The sequence below is a fragment of the Scomber japonicus genome, chromosome 12 (genome assembly GCF_027409825.1).
Source record: "Scomber japonicus isolate fScoJap1 chromosome 12, fScoJap1.pri, whole genome shotgun sequence".
In the NCBI taxonomy this organism is placed as follows: Eukaryota; Metazoa; Chordata; class Actinopteri; order Scombriformes; family Scombridae; genus Scomber; species Scomber japonicus.
Window position 1 is genome coordinate 16,931,474 of NC_070589.1, and position 17,853 is coordinate 16,949,326.

General features: G+C 39.2%; 2 protein-coding genes across 2 annotated transcripts in view; both read right to left on the reverse strand.

The window, feature by feature from the left end:
- rc3h1b (ring finger and CCCH-type domains 1b) overlaps positions 1–17,853 on the reverse strand; it is a 251,292-nt gene that overhangs the window by 104,994 nt on the left and 128,445 nt on the right. The gene's annotated exons all lie outside the window — the stretch shown is intronic.
- Positions 616–17,853, reverse strand: part of LOC128369634 (collagen alpha-4(IV) chain-like) — a 33,135-nt gene continuing 15,897 nt past the window's right edge. Inside the window, exons 22-44 of the mRNA XM_053330712.1 lie at positions 17,750–17,848; positions 17,396–17,614; positions 17,069–17,230; positions 16,728–16,906; positions 16,445–16,567; positions 12,890–12,995; positions 12,579–12,757; positions 12,254–12,317; positions 12,003–12,077; positions 11,683–11,781; positions 11,103–11,403; positions 7,281–7,342; positions 4,999–5,070; positions 4,586–4,663; positions 4,319–4,450; positions 2,797–2,880; positions 2,456–2,623; positions 2,261–2,368; positions 1,851–1,982; positions 1,618–1,734; positions 1,357–1,539; positions 968–1,251; positions 616–876 (exon numbers count right to left, since the gene is read on the reverse strand). Of these exons, the coding sequence (XP_053186687.1) occupies positions 616–876; positions 968–1,251; positions 1,357–1,539; positions 1,618–1,734; positions 1,851–1,982; positions 2,261–2,368; positions 2,456–2,623; positions 2,797–2,880; positions 4,319–4,450; positions 4,586–4,663; positions 4,999–5,070; positions 7,281–7,342; positions 11,103–11,403; positions 11,683–11,781; positions 12,003–12,077; positions 12,254–12,317; positions 12,579–12,757; positions 12,890–12,995; positions 16,445–16,567; positions 16,728–16,906; positions 17,069–17,230; positions 17,396–17,614; positions 17,750–17,848 (3,287 nt within the window). The remainder of the gene's footprint in view (positions 877–967; positions 1,252–1,356; positions 1,540–1,617; positions 1,735–1,850; positions 1,983–2,260; positions 2,369–2,455; positions 2,624–2,796; positions 2,881–4,318; positions 4,451–4,585; positions 4,664–4,998; positions 5,071–7,280; positions 7,343–11,102; positions 11,404–11,682; positions 11,782–12,002; positions 12,078–12,253; positions 12,318–12,578; positions 12,758–12,889; positions 12,996–16,444; positions 16,568–16,727; positions 16,907–17,068; positions 17,231–17,395; positions 17,615–17,749; positions 17,849–17,853) is intronic.

Below are 17,853 nucleotides of genomic sequence, written 5' to 3' on the forward strand. Positions count from 1 at the left end.
GAACAGGATAAAACATGTTTGAGGAAAAAAGTACTGTATTCTGATTGTCACTTGGGTTCTGTTGAGAGAAATAAATAAATATGAACTTGAAACCCGCTATGTGAACAAAATATCCTGTTGAAATTATTCATTTTCCCCTATCTTGGGATTTTTGCATGTGCATTGTTGTGTTTTCAACTGGCATAGCTGTTGAACTCTGAGTGACTCATGGTTTTGAAGCTTTTTGAAATATTCTACTTGAGGAGAAGCACAACTTAGATGAAGAAGGCAACCTCCCCTGAATATTTCTCTGAGAGGATGATTTAGTTAAGATTTCGCTACTTGTCTGAATACAAAGTCATACGATACAGCATCATGATGATCAACATTTCTGTCATTGGAAATAGCACCAGATTCAAAAGAATGACAGCAAAATGTACAGTGATAACATAAGGTAAAGGTTCAACAAAAGGTTCAGATAACCATCACTGTATACAAACTGCGAAACAACCCTTTTTGGGCAAAATATAACCATATATTATCCAGATATAACCCTAAGTGGAACTCAGAATTCAGTTTTAAAAATGGAAAAAAATACAAAATAATGAAACTAAAATAAAGGTGATACGGAGTCCTTTACTGTCGTTTGAGGCAGACATGACACTGACTGGCCATTTGTCGCTGTTTGTCTGCTGCTTTGATGGTGCCAGGCCTCGGGGGGATGAACTGATCTGTCTGAACAATAGAAGTCAGCCAAAAACTGTAGATGTTGGCAAAGTAGTGACAGGAACCCTGTGCACCCTGGCACTCAATGAAGGGGTGAGTTCGGAAGTCCTTTAGGCAGCTACCAGAAGAGGTCAGAGACTGGCCACCACCCTCATCACCTGCTCCTGTGTGCTGTGTACACAGGAAGGCAGCTAGTAACCATTAAGGGAGTTGACAACATTATGTCACATGCATACACACTTAAGCTCTTTATAATACTCACCAGGAGGAAGGAGTACCCCTTCCACAGACTCCTCCAGCCTGGTGGGCATGAAGGGATTGTTTGATCCTGGCTGTGAAAGGCCACTGCAGGTGAAACTGTCTCACACACCACACAGCGGCTGATGTGGGAGCTAATCTCCTGGCCAAATAATGGCATCATAGGTATGGGAGCAGTAGTGGAGAGCCAATAGGATTTGCCATTGTGACCAGAGTAGTGACAGGCAGCCTTGTTGCAGTACGAGAAAGGCATGGTGGAAAATACAGGCAGGCAAGAGCCAGCCTGGCCTACAGGGAAAGGAAAAGAAAAAAAAAGAAGATAAAAGCAAAATATGTATGGAAAAACTCATTTAAAGAGACCAATTAAAGTATAAACTTAATGTATACACTTACCCAGGTCTTGTGTATGAGCCTTTTCTTGTCCCTCCAGATAGAGCAGACTGAAGCCTACCCAAAGCTGACTACTGCCCTCAGGACACGTTGGCACTTTAACTGACTGGCTGTGAATAACTAACAAAAAGCCTGACCTCAATGTATTGCCTGGTCCCCCTGGCTCACCAGGTTGACCTGCGTTACCTATAGGGCGGCGAGTGGAACAATTAGTTTGGGGTAATTTAAAGAGTACAAATGCTGGAATTGTTATATTTTATTTACCTTGAGGTCCAGGAAATCCTTGCAGGCCAACATCTCCGTGATCTCCAACAGGACCATCAGGACCAGGAGGACCATGTGGGCCGGGTTGGCCCATACACCCTGCAGTACCCTTCTCTCCTGAAACACACACATAGATACAAACAAACAAACAAACAGAGGATGATTAAAAAAAGTAAACATACAGGAAGTGTGCACATATAAATATGCGGTACATATACTGAGAACATATTAACCTTTCATGCCTGTATATCCTTGTGTCCCAGGAGGACCCACACCACCAGGGGGTCCCACAGGTCCTGGGTCTCCAGGTGGACCTGGGGGTGCAGACCCACGGCCTTTAGGAGTACAAAAGCCACCTTTAACACCTGGACAAAGACATGATACATTCATTACCAGACATACATACACCACACCACTTTAGAAACGTGAATAAATGAAAATTAATTCCATATTGAATAAACTGGAATAAAACAAAAATAAATATAAAGTTTCTTGTTTTTAGGCCGATATCCTTAATTCAGTTCCACCAGAGACTTTTGTATCATGTCACTTGCCTTCCTTTCCCAATGTGTCCTGTGAAGTTTCACTGTTAACAGTTCAGTATAAGCAAAAGACAAAAGATAAAAGCTACACTGCCACTGACCTTTGTCTCCAGCTTGGCCCTTTGCTCCTTTGCGACCCCTGGGTCCAGGGACACCACCCAGACCTTTTGATCCGTCAGGACCGATAGGACCAGGAAGGCCTCTCTCACCTATGAAATAGCAGTAACATTCAGCGCGCATCCAAGTGGATGAAAATAGTGGAATTACTTATGGTGGCTGATTGGACTGTAATGTACCCTTTGGTCCTACAGAACATGGTTGGCAGGTAGGACACACAGAAGGTCCGGGGAGGCCTTTTACTCCCTTACAGCCTGGTAGCCCATGTAGACCAGTGTCCCCTGTGTCCCCTTTTTGTGTTGAAAAGCAGCCTGGAGGGCCTGGAGGGCCTGGCAGACCAGGAGGACCTAAAAACCCAATAAAACATACCAGATGTGTAACAATGAATATAAAGGCACACACACCCATAATAAACATGAACATTTGTATAAAATAAGTAAATGGAGGGGGGAAAATACACACAAGGATGGAGACATATATAGACATTCAAAGACAAACAGTTGAACAAAAACACACATACCTGGGGGTCCTTCATATCCACGATCTCCACAGGGTCCTGGTGTCTGACATCCAATTCCGGGACATCCAGGTGGACCTTGGATTCCTTGGAAAGATTAGAAATAAGGGAATGTTTTCTATCTCTAAACATTTATAGAGGAGAAGAACAGTAACCATGTTCATTACACTCAAAAAAACAAAACGGATTGGGTGTCTGTTACATTATCCTAAGTCAAACATGTAGCTTCTATTAGATAAAATCATGTTTTTTCAATCATGTAGTTTTAGCATAAAATTCAACAACTTAAAATTTACATGAATAATGTATGTAAACGCAACTTAATCCTGATGGGTTTAGATGGCAAATCACTCCTGCATACAACTCCAGAGCAGAATGGGGCAGTAATGTGAAAATTCTTAAGTAGGAGTGCCCCTCTCTATTTTATATTTATCAGTCAAATGCCATGGTCAAAGGAGTGTCCCAGCCAAAGAGCAACCATTTTGATATCGAACATCACCTGAGTTTCTATAGATCTGTTTTACTGAAATTAATACATTTTATGTTGATGTTGAATTTGAGTAAAATGTTAACTGGGGGCTCAAACATTGGGCTCAAATTTCTTAACTCAGCAGCTTTTCTTTTGTTTTGTGTCTGTTGGAATGGGCCTGCTTGTTGTGTTTTCAAGCAGTTGCTCAGTCAGTATTGCCTTTTCTGGCAAAGTTTAATTCCAACAAATTCAATTCGCTGTGTTTTTCTTTTCCAAACTTGACACCAGCTGGGGGTACACTATATTAACATATGTGTTTCAATTCCTGACTGTGTAAACACTGTCAAAAATGACTTTTATGAATAATTGTTAATTTTTCTAATATCTGCTAATAGCTTAGCCTAAAGCATTATTTAATGAATAAACTTAACTTCATGTAATTGTTGTAACTACCCTATTAAATTAAGTAACTCATAATCCTATCATACAAGTTTGAATAACCCAAGAAAATCAAGTCAGATCCACCTATGGTAAATATGTTACATTTACCTGTACAAATCTAGTTGACTGAACCATGGTAATTAACTAACCATAACCCCAGTACATCATGTTGATGATTTAGTTCAGTCAACAAAATTCTTTTCATTCTTTAATTTTATTACATTCACCTAACAAGCTATTTTTTTGAGTGTAAGAGGAGAATGAAAGATGGCAACATGAGAGAGCAATAAAAGTAATAAAATAATAGAATCTTACTTAACATCAGCATAATATAAAAATTTAACAAACAATTGTGGATTTACGCAGGGGGCACTGGGTTAAGAAAATTAACTCGGATAAATGATGTTTTGTTAACTACATGGCAGTGTGAGCTAAATTACATTCAAAATGTAAGTTCAAACTTAAAATATTTGTTTTTTCACTTCAACAATATTTATTTTATAAATGTATGGTAAAAGAAAATCCAGTTTATGAATCAAATATTTTTATTTGTGTATTGTCTCCCACCATTATAAACAGGTGCAATAAATATACTATTTATGATAATAGTTATACCTTTGTGGCCAGGTGGGCCCCTCGGGCCTCTATACCCAGGAAAAGTGGCTCCATTAGACCCTTTAGGCCCTGGGTGGCCCATGGAACCCTTGTCTCCAGGAAAACCATTTGGTCCTGGAGGGCCAGGGGGGCCTTTGCCTTAAAATGATGGATGAATACAATCAAGTCATGGTATTACACTTTTTAGTATTATTTACATTTATAACTACAATAAAGAACTATTGAATATAGCATGAAAGACATTGTTATCATCAACATTGTTATCACTCTTACCAGCAGCTCCTTTCATCCCTTTTGGACCTCTAAGACCATCCAGTCCATCCAGACCTGGAGGTCCATGGCGCCCTAATATGAGATCACAATACAATATAAGAATAATCTCATTGGGTGTCTTCAAAACCCAAAAGCTCTTTCCCTTCAGTACATAACCAAGATGTTTTACTTTTCTCTATAGGCATTCTGAAATTTTACTTAAGTTGGCGAATATAAGATATAGCCTTTATTGTCAATTTATCCATATTCAAACATTTCTGGGCTTTTTCTTAGCAGCAACATTCCTTATTCAGAATTCAAGCCAGATGATACCAAATACAAACAATATAAATGATGTATTGGAGACCTACTGCATCTGTACCCTCCTGATAAAATGAACGGAGAGACAATGGACCTTATGGTAATACCTCGTTGTCCATATTGCCCAGGTGGGCCAAATGGTCCTTGACCTCCACTATCACCTGGAAAACCCGGAGCACCTAGAAGACCTGATGGACCAGGGCGCCCGGGAAAACCTGTAGAGACACACACACACACACACACACACACACACACACACACACACACACACACAAAAGAGCTCAAACCAATGAGTATATATAAAACATGGGCAAAAAGTTATTGAGGAAATAGCAGACACATTACCATTTCAGAATTAAGTCACTACGCTTCTGCAGCAATGGACTGTGAGAGAAATAATGTGTTTCTTGAATATTACAGATTCAAAAAAACATTTTAAAAGACCCCAAAAATATTTGAAAAGTATGTCCCCTTTATTGTGAAATTGGAATGTGTTTGGTGATGATTTATTGCTAATGAATGAAGCTTAATTAATTACACTCAGTGAGATTTACATCATGTACAGACAAACTATTCTGGTAACTGATGCAATGTTCTTTTAAAAAAAATTATACTTCCTTTATACTACTAATTGCTTCCTTAACATCAGATACACTTCACAACAGGTATTCAAGTCCCATTCCATCATTATCATCGTTATACTGATAATTAGTCATTAATCCTGGATTATAGATCCCTGATTTGTGTTAGAAATGGGATTTCTAACACAAATCTAGATTTCTATATCCATCTTGCCATTTATTTTGTATATTAGCCGTTAATATGAGGCTGTTTCTAATAGGGTGTTGAACCATTCTGAGTATATCAGGTTATTTCCTCCTGCCCAGTGTCTCAGCACGACTCTCTTAGCAGTAGTGAGTGCTACCTTTAGCCACTGGGCTTTTTTCCTACTTATTCTCTCATTTCCTTTAAGACTATTCAGGAGACAAAGCGCAGGACAAACATCCTCTTTATTACTAATGCAGCTTGCATCATGTACTAATCAACTGTTCTATTCAATTACAGAGCCAAAAGGAACTCACAGAGATCCTGAACAATTTCAGGACAGACAACATCGATTCAAACACGAAAATTACAGTAATTGTCAGACGCAGGCACGTGCTCAGTGCAGAGTGCTTGCATGGCTCTTTCTAAAAGCTATTTCTCATGGCATAAGGAGCCAAATATTGAGTTTGTATCAGAGATGATTATGGGGGCCCAACCAGATCATTTTTGAGGTAACTTATGCTACATTCTTACCTGTGATTAATGAAATATAGTGAATGCTTTTGTAACTCAATGACATTACACAAAATATATACCTTTTGTATTTTTTTGCAGACTTCTGATGTTGAGCATGCAAAACAATATTGGGATGTTCGAGGGGAAGCCCAGGAATCTGATGTTCTCGTATGACCAGCAGGCACTCTCCTCCAAAAAATATCACACAGCTGGGAAGTTGGTGGCCTGGTCAATTATACATAATGGACCAGGCCCCAGATGCTTAAACACACACCTCTATCAACTGATGTGTGGGCAGAGTCCAGACCTCACATCAGTTGATATAGGTGTGTTCATGGAGGAGGAAATTGGCAACAATTTGTCAAAGGTAATGTAATTGGGGTAAATCAAATACTAGTACATATATTAGTACACATTCAGCATTACAACAGTGTGCCTGGTTTATGTTGTAAGTGAAATGATGTAGCCTACATGATGATAGTAGCCTATCATTTATTATTTTAAGTAGACAGAAAATCTAAGGAAATACCAAAGCATTCTGGAATTACAGCAATGGATGTTTATTTTCTTACAAAATGTTGTTGTGGTTACTTTAATAGGTTCGGATGTGCAGCAGTGAGCAGGAGCGGGTCAGCTTGAAGGCTGATTGTTCTGCTCTCAGAATAACTTTTATGATTTAAGGTACTTGAAATGATTTAATGAATGTATTAGATTAAACTTATGGTAAGAAATCCTGATAAGAAACACACACACACACACACACACACACACACACACACACTCACGGAATTTTATTTTGAAGGCTACATAACAGTAGCAACCAGCAGTAAGAAAGACGGCTGGTCACTCAGTCAGTGAATCTTCTTTTCTCATACTCACAAAAGCAATGGCTGTAAGTTTGTTAATCTGATATTTGATGTAATATATAATATAATATGTAATGTTAAGTTTAGTATTGTAACGTGTGATGTTTATTGACTGGGAAGTCATACAAGAAGTGTTAAAAGAACTGCCAGTATGAGCCAGCAGTTTCTCGATGGTATGGAGGCCTGTGGCCATTTTCGGACAATGGTGAAGAGATTCTGGAGACAGTCCCTTCAGTATTTACAAATACGGGGGAGAAACTGACGAGGTACTGTCTCCAGAATCTCTTCAACATTTCCTGGAGTCCTGTTGGGACCAACAAAAAGGAAGAGGAGGAAGCCATGATCTTCCAATTGGAATGGTGGCTCATGGCCATTCAAAGTTGGTACACTTAGGTATGGAGATTCATTTTTGGGATACATTATAATTAATCAGTTATAAATATCAAAAAGCCAAAACAAACATACACCTGTCTAACATAGACATGGATAAATACAACTTCTTTCCAGCCTACTCTTTCATCCAACGCACAAAATGCACAGTAGTCATTCTTCTATTATTACGTACATCATAGTTATTTCCATACTCACTAGTTCTCCACACAGTGACACGATAGGCTGATGCAGATGTAATTTAAAATCACATAATATATATATTAAAAAATTTAGGACACACAATTTCTGTGTATTTCTGTTCGTTGCCGGGGCTGACATCATCCCACCACTGAGATTTCTACATCCATGCGTCCATAGCTCTATGACCAGGAGGCAATAGACAATCGGTGAAAAGTATTTAATATGTTTGGCGACATACAGGTCTGATACACCTTTATGCCACCAGCACCAAACACGTTTGTTCAGACAGCTTGTGGCAGATTCTGAGGATGACCTACTGCTGTACAATGATGTGTGCTGGTTGAGTAAGGGGAAAGCGCTGGAGTGCTTCTGTGCTCTTCTAGAGGAGGTGAAAACATTCCTTAGATTGGCCAAGTGGGCAGCAGATCATCTTGTCCTGATAGAGGACATGAGTTCATGGCCAATGTAGCATTTTTAGAAAATATTTTTGGCCATGTAAACACTATCAACCTGCAGCTACAGGAAAGGGGCAAAACCATTGTGGACAAACTGCAATCATTTACTGCAAAGATGGAGTTGTTGGACTCGGACATGTCAATTGGAAGACTACTGCATTTCAGTACATTAAAAACACAGGCTGCAGGGAGAGTGTCAGATTTGATGGTTTGATTGTTCATCAAACAACTACGAGCGAACTTCAAATCAAGACTGGAGGACTTTTCTGTCCCAAGGGATGTGATTGCTTTTGTGGGTGACCCTGTCGTAGTCTGAACAAGTGGAAATCTCTCCACCCTGGCAAAGACAGTACTGCCCTCTTTGGATGAGGCCGAATTTGAGATGCAGTTCATACATTTTCAAACTACATCTCTAGTCAAAGACGCTTTCAAAACCGCAGGGTCTGTGACAGACTTTTGGGTCGCATGTTCAGAGGAGTACTGGACAGTAAAAGAATTGGCAATGTATGTGCTAACGATGTTCACCTCCAAATGTACATGCGAGTAGGCCTTCTCCTCCATGAATGTCTTCGAGACATACGAGAGCCTGACAAACGAAAGCCTGGAAAACTGCCTACGGACTGCAGTCACATCTGTCCCACCAGACATTTAAAAAACCACCACGAGTGGAAGATGCCAATTTTCCCATTGAGTGAGTAGCCTATCCAGTGCTAGAATGTATCTCGAATATCACTAAAATTAGTCTGAAATATTTTTCCTTATTTGTGTTGTTATAGGAGGATGCATTATCTACCACCCCTGCCCATGCGTGTCCAACTGCCCAATCTGTTCCAATCATCTGATTTCATGCTGCGTTTGCAGGCTTAAACTTGATCTTGTTTTTTAAAAATGAAATAAAGATGATGAAATTAACAGATGGTTCAAAGTCAAAAGTAAAATGCAACCTGTGTCAAACGGAGTACGTACAAAAAGAAGTTGAGAAACTAAAGAAATTGTTAGAGAAGGAGAGAAAACTTTGTGAGAAATACCGAAAATGATGCAAGCGCTTAAACAAGAATGAATCTCCTCGTTCAAAATCGAGACAGGAAGACTAAACTTCACCATAAGAAAAAAAAACTTCTCTATCATGAAGCCTTAGTTGAGGAGATGAAGAATAAGTACCGTAAAGCAAGAAAAGAAAAAGAAAAACAACTGATTGCGAAAGTAACAGTGGGGAAGATTGTAAAGAAATACAGGCTTCAAGGATTTGCTGAGAATGCTCTTGGATTCTCAAAGAAGAATTGTGGTGTTCAGAGTGAAAAACTCTGCACCACCAGCAGACAACCCACAAACAGATTTCCTGCTGGGTTCAAGTCTGAAGTACAATCCTTCTTCACCCAAGATGATGTCAGTCGGATTACGACAGGGTAAAAACAAACAATCACCAGGAATAAGGTGAAGAAGCAGAAGAAGAGATTTCTGGTTTACACTCCGAAAATTTCTTTCTGAAAATACCCGTAAGATATCACACTCCTTTTTCTGCAAGCTTCGTCCATTTTGGGTTGTAAATCCCACTCTCTCTGACCGCAACACCTGTCAATGCAAGATTCATGTGAATCTGCGATTTGTGGCTCATAGATACCACAGATCTTGAGAGTTTGTCCAGAATGATAGCCTGTGACCCCTCCAGCAAAGTGTGCATGTATGATGAGTGTACAGAGCTTCCTTGTTTTGATGGCTTGGTAAAGGTTGCATTCACTCAATGGGCCACAGCAGAGAAAGAAAGGGAAGATGTGAAGGAGGGTGCCACCACTGTCAAAATCACTGTAAAGAAAATGATGGAGGATACACAAGATAATCTTGTGGACTTATTCCACTCTCTTCTGCATAAATTCAAAAGACATACATTTCTCATAAATCAACAGTACTCTTACTGCAGAGAGCTGGAAAAAACCTGTCAAAAGAAGAGGCAATCATTCACATTGATTTCTCTGAAAACTATACTATATATTTGACTATTTGAAGTGAAATTGTCTGAAATCTTAAAATTTAAAAAAAACGAATGAAATAACGATTCAACACACACCTCCTCGTGGCTGATGCGTCTTCAAAACGGTGCCTTTTTTCTCTGACCGTGACCCACTGCTGGATATCGCATCGGGGTCAGCTCTATGTTCCCACATTACTTAGACTTTTACTTTTTTTTCAAAATTAGACCTATGTTCCCAATGCCCTATGTTCCCACATTTCTAACTTTTTTTTTCAAAATTAGGCGCTATGTTCCCACAGCCCGATGTCTGAGAAAAGTCTGCTCTAGGATTGGGTAATATGAAAGTATCAACCACCAACTCTGGCTTGAGTTTCTAGTGAAGTTGAGTGCCCCAATTGTGGTAGCTTGGAGTACTTGCCTCTAGTGTCCAATGGTGCTCTATAAGTCCCTGGTTATGCCAATGCTCAAAGCCCATGTGCCGTGCCAGTGTATCAAATGGATTGGTCAACCCAATGAGGAGAAAAGCCTGGTCTACCTGAAAAGACAGCCCAATTAGGACTGCGTTGTGCCCGCCCCAGTGTTTAATTTGTAAATTATTGCTCATGAAGGACTTTCACTCAGAGGCACAGAGGTACCAGGACACCCCACATGTCTGTGGGATGGAGGGCTGTGGGAACATACAGTAGGGTCTAAATTTTAATAATCTCTTAGAAATGTGGAAACATAGATCTCTGGGAACATAGAGCCTACATTTTAATAATCTCTAAGAAATGTGGGAACGTAGGGCCTCCTTAGAAAAGTCGAAGAAGAATTCCACTTCACTGTCCTTCCACTGTAATTGACCCAGCTCTTTGGCCCTGAGTCGTACCTTTTCCCTGTCAGAAAATCGGAGGAACCTCACCAGTATGTGTTGTGGCCGGGGGTCAATGTTACGCCAGTCTGGCGGGAGGCGAGTTGTAGGCGTCCGATGCACCCTCTCACCCCTTTAATGCGAATATTTCTTTGTCTGCTGTAGTTTTCCTGGTATTTGGGGCGAGACTGTAGCTGTGTGATTTTGCTCTCCATACTTTGCGACAGGTCGACAAGCATTCTCATCTTCTAGCAGGGAGATTCTCGCCTTCGCCTCGCTGGTTCTGGAGCCAAGCTTAACCAGATCTGTTTTCAGCGAGTCCAGACTTTCTTGAATTGTTGTCACGTTGTCACCTACCTTCTGTATTTGCTGATGCAGACCTTGATTCATATTGCAGATTTCATGTAGGATCTTGGAGTTTCCTCCCCCTGCGAGGCTTGCTGTGGCCATGCTGCTAGCTGCATTGCTATTGTTAGCTGCTCCGTTAGCTTGATGTGGCGTCACCAGAAGTCGACAGACTTTTGAGCCCAGGGTATTTCTAGCTCATAGGGTTTTTGTCTTGTCCATGAGTTGTTTCTCTTAGACCACTTTATAAGTCTAAAACAAGTTGTTTGGCATATATTATTAGATAAATAGAGTTAGAGCATGGCAGTCTCCTCAGCACACAGCCTATCCTCTTCACGTCATCACCGGAAGTTCTGCAATGTGCTTTATTTCTAATTTATTCTTATGAAGATACAGTATACAACATCTCCAGCACATTAGTTCTCTGATTCAGATCTTCACTGGAAAATTACCTCGTCTACCGTTTCTTCCAGGTTCCCCGGGAATGCCTGGTTGTCCAGGGTGTCCTGGGTTTCCACAAATGCCTCGATCACCTGGATCCCCTCTTGGCGCTGAATGGAAGAGAAAGGCAATGAATGAGGGAAGCTGATGGTGAAAGTTGATGGGATGCTACCCTAACATGTCAAACGCATTGCCTGGGATAGGGTGAAGGAAAGTGTTCTTACTGTTTATGACAAATAATTTTGTGTACAGTATATAAATTTCACAAGAGAAGAGTCCCTCCTCATCATTCAGAAGATCTTCTGCTAAGTGTAGCATATTCTAAACTTACCACCATTTCCTTTCTCCCCTTGATTTCCTTTGGGTCCAGATGGACCAGGTGGTCCAAAACATTGACCTGGCTCACCTGGAACAGGTTTGGATAGGTTTCATTAAGCCCAAATAAATGATACATGCATGAAATGCTATTGTTATATATAGCTGATTAAATTTCCATTTATTATAACAATACATAATTTTACTTTTTTGGGCTGCTGGGAATCATATCTCCCTTAAAAGTATAAAACCTCTCTTTTGACTCACCTTTGGCACCTGGAAACCCTAGCAGCCCTGGTTTTCCCGGATGTCCCTCAAGACCTGGATCACCCTACATATGATCATCCACACATTCAAAAATAATTAATAAATCAAACATATAATCAATTATGTACAGTGAAGTCTGTTGAAATGATCAGAAATTACATGCTGTCTACCTTAGTGTTTTAATTATAGATGGGGTACATGATTTGTAGTTTTCTTCTGTGTGACTCACTATTTTTCTGTGTCTTTGACAGGACAGATACTAAACACTGTGCACAGACTCTTACAGCTGTCTCTGGAATAAGAATAAATTAGGTTTATTGTATACCATATTGCCATAATGCCCAGGATGTCCCCTTTGACCAGGAAATCCTTTGATTCCAGGACACCCAGGAGCTCCTGGTATTCCTGTTATGCCTGGAGCACCAACAATGCCTTGATACCCTGGTAGACCAGGCTGTGCATTAGGCCCTGGATCACCTGGCACTCCATTTGGACCCTTTGAGCCTGTAAGGTAAAAAGCAAAAAAAAGTATATATTGTAAATCTTTAGTTTATCTTTGTATTGAAGTGACTGGAAATTCAAAAGAAAATCTTGTTTCAAAAAATGTTTGAGTTAAGTGCTTAATTGCCTCTAAGCCCTGGTTGGCCTGGGGGCCCAAGCATTCCAGGAAATCCTTTTTGGCCTTTTTCACAACATCTTGGTCCTCCTGGTTTTCCTGGTGATCCTCTGGGACCACGTAAGCCTGAATGGGCCACAGATTTCAGATGAAATGCTTGCAAGTCTGATTCATAAAATACACTGGAAGTGCAACTCAATAAATGAATGGTCAAAGACATTCGAAGTAGCAAAAAATACAACAGCAAGTACAGTTCCCTACATACTTTTTTTAAATGTTAAATGGAGTGTCACCTCATATTAGTCATACTGCATCTTGGGGACAACTCTAAATTTGTTGAAGGTTTTTTTACAAACTTTTACTGCCTTACACTGAAAACAGTGCAAAAATGGTTAAAAATATATTTTACTTCATCCTTTGAGATTAGTTTTTTGTCTCCATGAGTAAAAAGTAATTTTAATACAAAATATTGTGTGGCAGTTTCAGCAGTTTGAACTGCTGGGTTATTTCTAACCCAGCAGTTTTTAGTATGTAACATTGGAGATTTTTTTCTGCTGAAGGATGGATCTCACACAAAAATATCAGGCAGTTTCTTAGCCACCTATATAAAGTGATGACCCTGACCTATAAACATTATCATGACTTATCATATGTAAAATTGCTTTTTTTAAAAGAATAACATTACAAATTTGTTTTCCGTGTTGTACAGAAGGGTTACTAGCAGGTGAAAAAGTGATATTATCAAATATTACAGAGAGACTTAGTCACCTCACCACATGGGCAGGGGTTTTTCAAAGGGTCCCTTTTGTGATGTCACCCACTGTCACATGATCAGCATTTAACCATTGTTATACTGAATGACATTGATGACACACAAATTTCGGGACAGAAGTTATTCACGTTTTAAAATATGTTTTTGATAAAATATTTTGCCCATTATTCTATATATTGTTGCCAACAACAATTTGGCCCTTTCTCATCATGGACTGATGTGCTGTAAACTGAAACAGGATAACACCCAGAGGAGATTTCTTAAGAGAGGTTTGTCTCTCTTTATCATACAAAGATGCTGGAACTTTGTTTCCTCATTACAATGTGGGGGAAATAAATGGGTCAATAACATGACACTACTTTTTTGTTTCTGTGTGGTTTAGTCAAATTTAAAGGGGTTCACTTTTTTTTTAAACCAAACACATAAATAACTTTGACAGAATACATTAAAGGATTATGGCAAACATGTCTAAGTGGTGTAACCATAAAAACTCATACCAAATAATTGAACTTGCTTAAAAACAAAAAATAAAAATAAAACACCACATCAACTAGCTTGGCATAATCTTACATTATAACTTGTTTTATATTAAATAAATGTAATGGAATACAATTGTTCTAAATATTAAATTTAATCTGGGGAATCATGTCAAGTCAAGTAAACTACATGTGTGTGTCTAGTAATGTAACCACCATTTAAGAGGCCATTCTGTTAATATGTTGAAGAAGGCCATGTAACAAGTGGTTTTACAGAGAAGGACCCCTGATGATCACAACTGCTGCTTGACAAGGTTAGAAGCGCTTAAAAATTACTCATAAATTGACGTTTCTAGGACTTGGTCAGGTTTGCTCAGTTTACAAGTCAAAAGGTATGACCCTAGAAAAACATTGATGATTCATAAGAATGATTAAAAGCAATATTTACTCTAAAAATTACATTTCAAATTTTGAGACCAAGGCCATGAATTTACAGTCCATGACCAGTCAAATTTGATTTTAAAATGAAAGGTCAAAATCATATAATTGCTTCTACCATTTAAGTCCTACTAAAAGCCTTTCTGTTAGAGGATATTTGTGTCATATGTCAGTAGTTCATTATACTAATTATAGTATTATAAAAGCATTATAAAAAAAACTACTTTTGAACATGTACAGTAGCTTTATAATACCTAAAAATGCAATAACTAATTTAAAGGAGAAATGTTACTCAAATATAACATCTGTAAAATATAATTACTTACATTTCTGCTATTTCATTACTAATATAAACAAAACTAAAACAATAACACTAAAATAAATGAAATTGATTTTACACATTAGATGCCATCAAGGAAAAAGTGACTCATCACAGAGCATGTGTGAAAGCTAATGCTGAAACAGCTGGGTGGCAAGAATGTCTTCACCTGGCCTCAACCACCTGACCTCTTTATAATGTAATATCGTCTCTTATCCAGAACCTCTGAACTCATGATGGAGGAGTGGAACAACCCCCCCCCCCCTCTCTCTGTCCACACACATCTTATATATAGATATGTTAACCAAAATTCTTATTGTCCATCCTTATTGTTCATCAACTGTATTCACAATAGAAGACAAGTTATGAATTGACTTATGAGTTTTTGTCAGGTGATTTGTTTTGTTTTTTCTACCACACAAAACACAAGTTAAATTTTAATATGAAAGGACCATGATTTTTGTTGTAATTTTTTTTTTCAGCACAGAATTTACTGTTGAAGAAATTAATTAATTAATTAAATGAAATTATGCCTGTTTTTTGACTGATTTTAAAATATAATGCAAGAGTTTACCCTAATCATTTCTTGTTGTCAGGTGTTCCTTTTTCAAAACCGAAAAAACATGAAAAAACAAATTCACTGAACCTTGTTGACTGTAATATTTGATTTTCAGTGTCCATTTCTTCAACAAACTATGGTGTTTGACTGTAGAAGGAAGATGGTCAGACAGTGTATCAGATTTTTTATGAAAAATACTGGCTACACCAGCTGATGCAAAACAATGACAATTGGTGTAACCAGTATTTTTTTCATAAAAATCTTGACTATATGCAGGAAAATAAATGTGAACTAAAATGTGGAATAAATATAATCCATGTTTGCGATGAAACAAATTTTACATCATATGTCCTGCTCATTATTGATAAAATGCATTAAAATGTTAATGTAGAAATACTTTAATTAATCAAATACTTCAAATTCTTTTCATCTTATGTTTTAAAATGATATATTTTTTTCTTATAAGTGCACTTAAATGCACTGTATCAGCACCCGCCTGTGAACCCTTCTGTTTTCCTTTTTATTCATCCATAGAACATACAGCAGTAACATCAATAATCAATTTTGTTCAACTGCAGACACAGCTGGAACGTGCAACATGTGCATAAAAAGTGCTGTTTACAGGACGTTATCGCTAAGTGTAGATGCTCACATTGTTGTCGTTATTGTTATAGTTATTGTTCTCAGTGTGGACAGCCCTTAAGAGTTGAATGTTTCAACATCATATTTATTTATCTTTTTATGTTAAATTAATGGCATACGGACACTAAATTTACACCTCTCGTCTTTTACCCTAAATTAAATGGCAAAACATGGTGACACTTTTTCTTTCCTCATTCATCCTTATTTAGTGCCATGTCTCCATTAGCCAATACTGTACATTCAGCTGTATAGAGGATGGCTGTTTACAAACTGTTATGTACAACCTGGTCAAGGCAAATTGAACAGTAAATATATTGTTTCTTCTGGTTTCTACACATGGCACATACAGAGACACCTTAAATGTATTACCAGGCGATCCTGGGTCTCCTTTGCAACCAGGGAGACCATTTGAGCCTCTCTCCCCCTGTAACCCTCGGGGTCCTGGAGGTCCAGGATGTGGAAAACCTTTGACCCCAGGCCTGCCGGGGTACCCTATTTCACCTTAATGAATCAAAGGGAAAGTCTCATTTCAGGGGAAAGAAATAATAAAGTTTCCTTCCTAACACAGATGCATAATGTTTTGTGAGGTGTATATTTCAGATAAGAATCATAAATAATTTCACAGTGATAAAGGTTTCTTATCAAGACAAACCATTGGTTCACCTTTCTTTCCTGGGCAGCCATCACTCCCAGGATCTCCTATTGGGCCAGTATTGCCTCTTGGTCCAGCTGGTCCTGGCACACCAGGAGGGCCAGGGAAACCTTGCTGACCTTTCCATCCATAGCCAGGTGGACCTGTATCTCCCTTATAACCTTTCTGACCAGGGTGGCCTATGCAACATTATAAAGTTGAATGGAAGGAATACATCTGTGAGATGGTGGCTCCATAAACTATGCATGAATGTACGTTGGAATTAATCTTCACAGTTATAAGGAACATTTGAAGTGACAGCATCACCTCCATAATTCTGCTTTCTGCTGCCATAAGCTCACCTGGTACCCCCTTCAGTCCAGGGTTTCCTGGAGGTCCTGGGCTAGGACGTCCTGGGAACTCACACAGAGTGCAGTTTGGGCCTGGGGGACCAGTGGCACCAGGCTCACCTATGTGCCCGTGTTCCCCTTTAGGGCCTGGTTGTCCAGGTTGGCCTGGTACACCTGTGATTCCATGATAATGTGAACCCGAAGCACCAATAGTCAACCAATCCCAATGCACAGTAAAGAATGGCAAGTATACTGTAACTCTGTTTTTTTTGTCTGTGATACTAGCCATATTAATTTGATAATTAATTGGTTTGTGTTCACTTAAACATAAACTCTCACCTGGAAGCCCAGGGTGCCCAGGAATGCCAGAAAATCCCTTCTGCCCCACAACCCCACAAAGGCCGGGTGGACCAGGAGCCCCTGGTTGGCCTGGGTGACCATCTCCTTGGGAACCCTTCTTGCCTGGGTATCCTGGTATTCCAGGAGGGCCTGGAGGGCCATCCAGGCTGATTCCCTTAGGACCAGTGTCACCTGGATCTCCCTTTAAACCTTGAGGCCCTGTTACAACAAAGCATGCAAACAAATTTACTAACTGTGGATACAGTTCCAAAATATTTGATCTGGGTCCTCCACTGAAAAAAGGTATTTGAAAAGATATGCCTTATATATAATATATAACAACAAGGTCACTACCTTGCAATCCACATCGACCAATTCCACCATCATCTCCTTTAATGCCTTTGGGGCCTGAGATTCCTGAGGGACCATGTACTCCTGGTTGACCTGGACTCCCTACA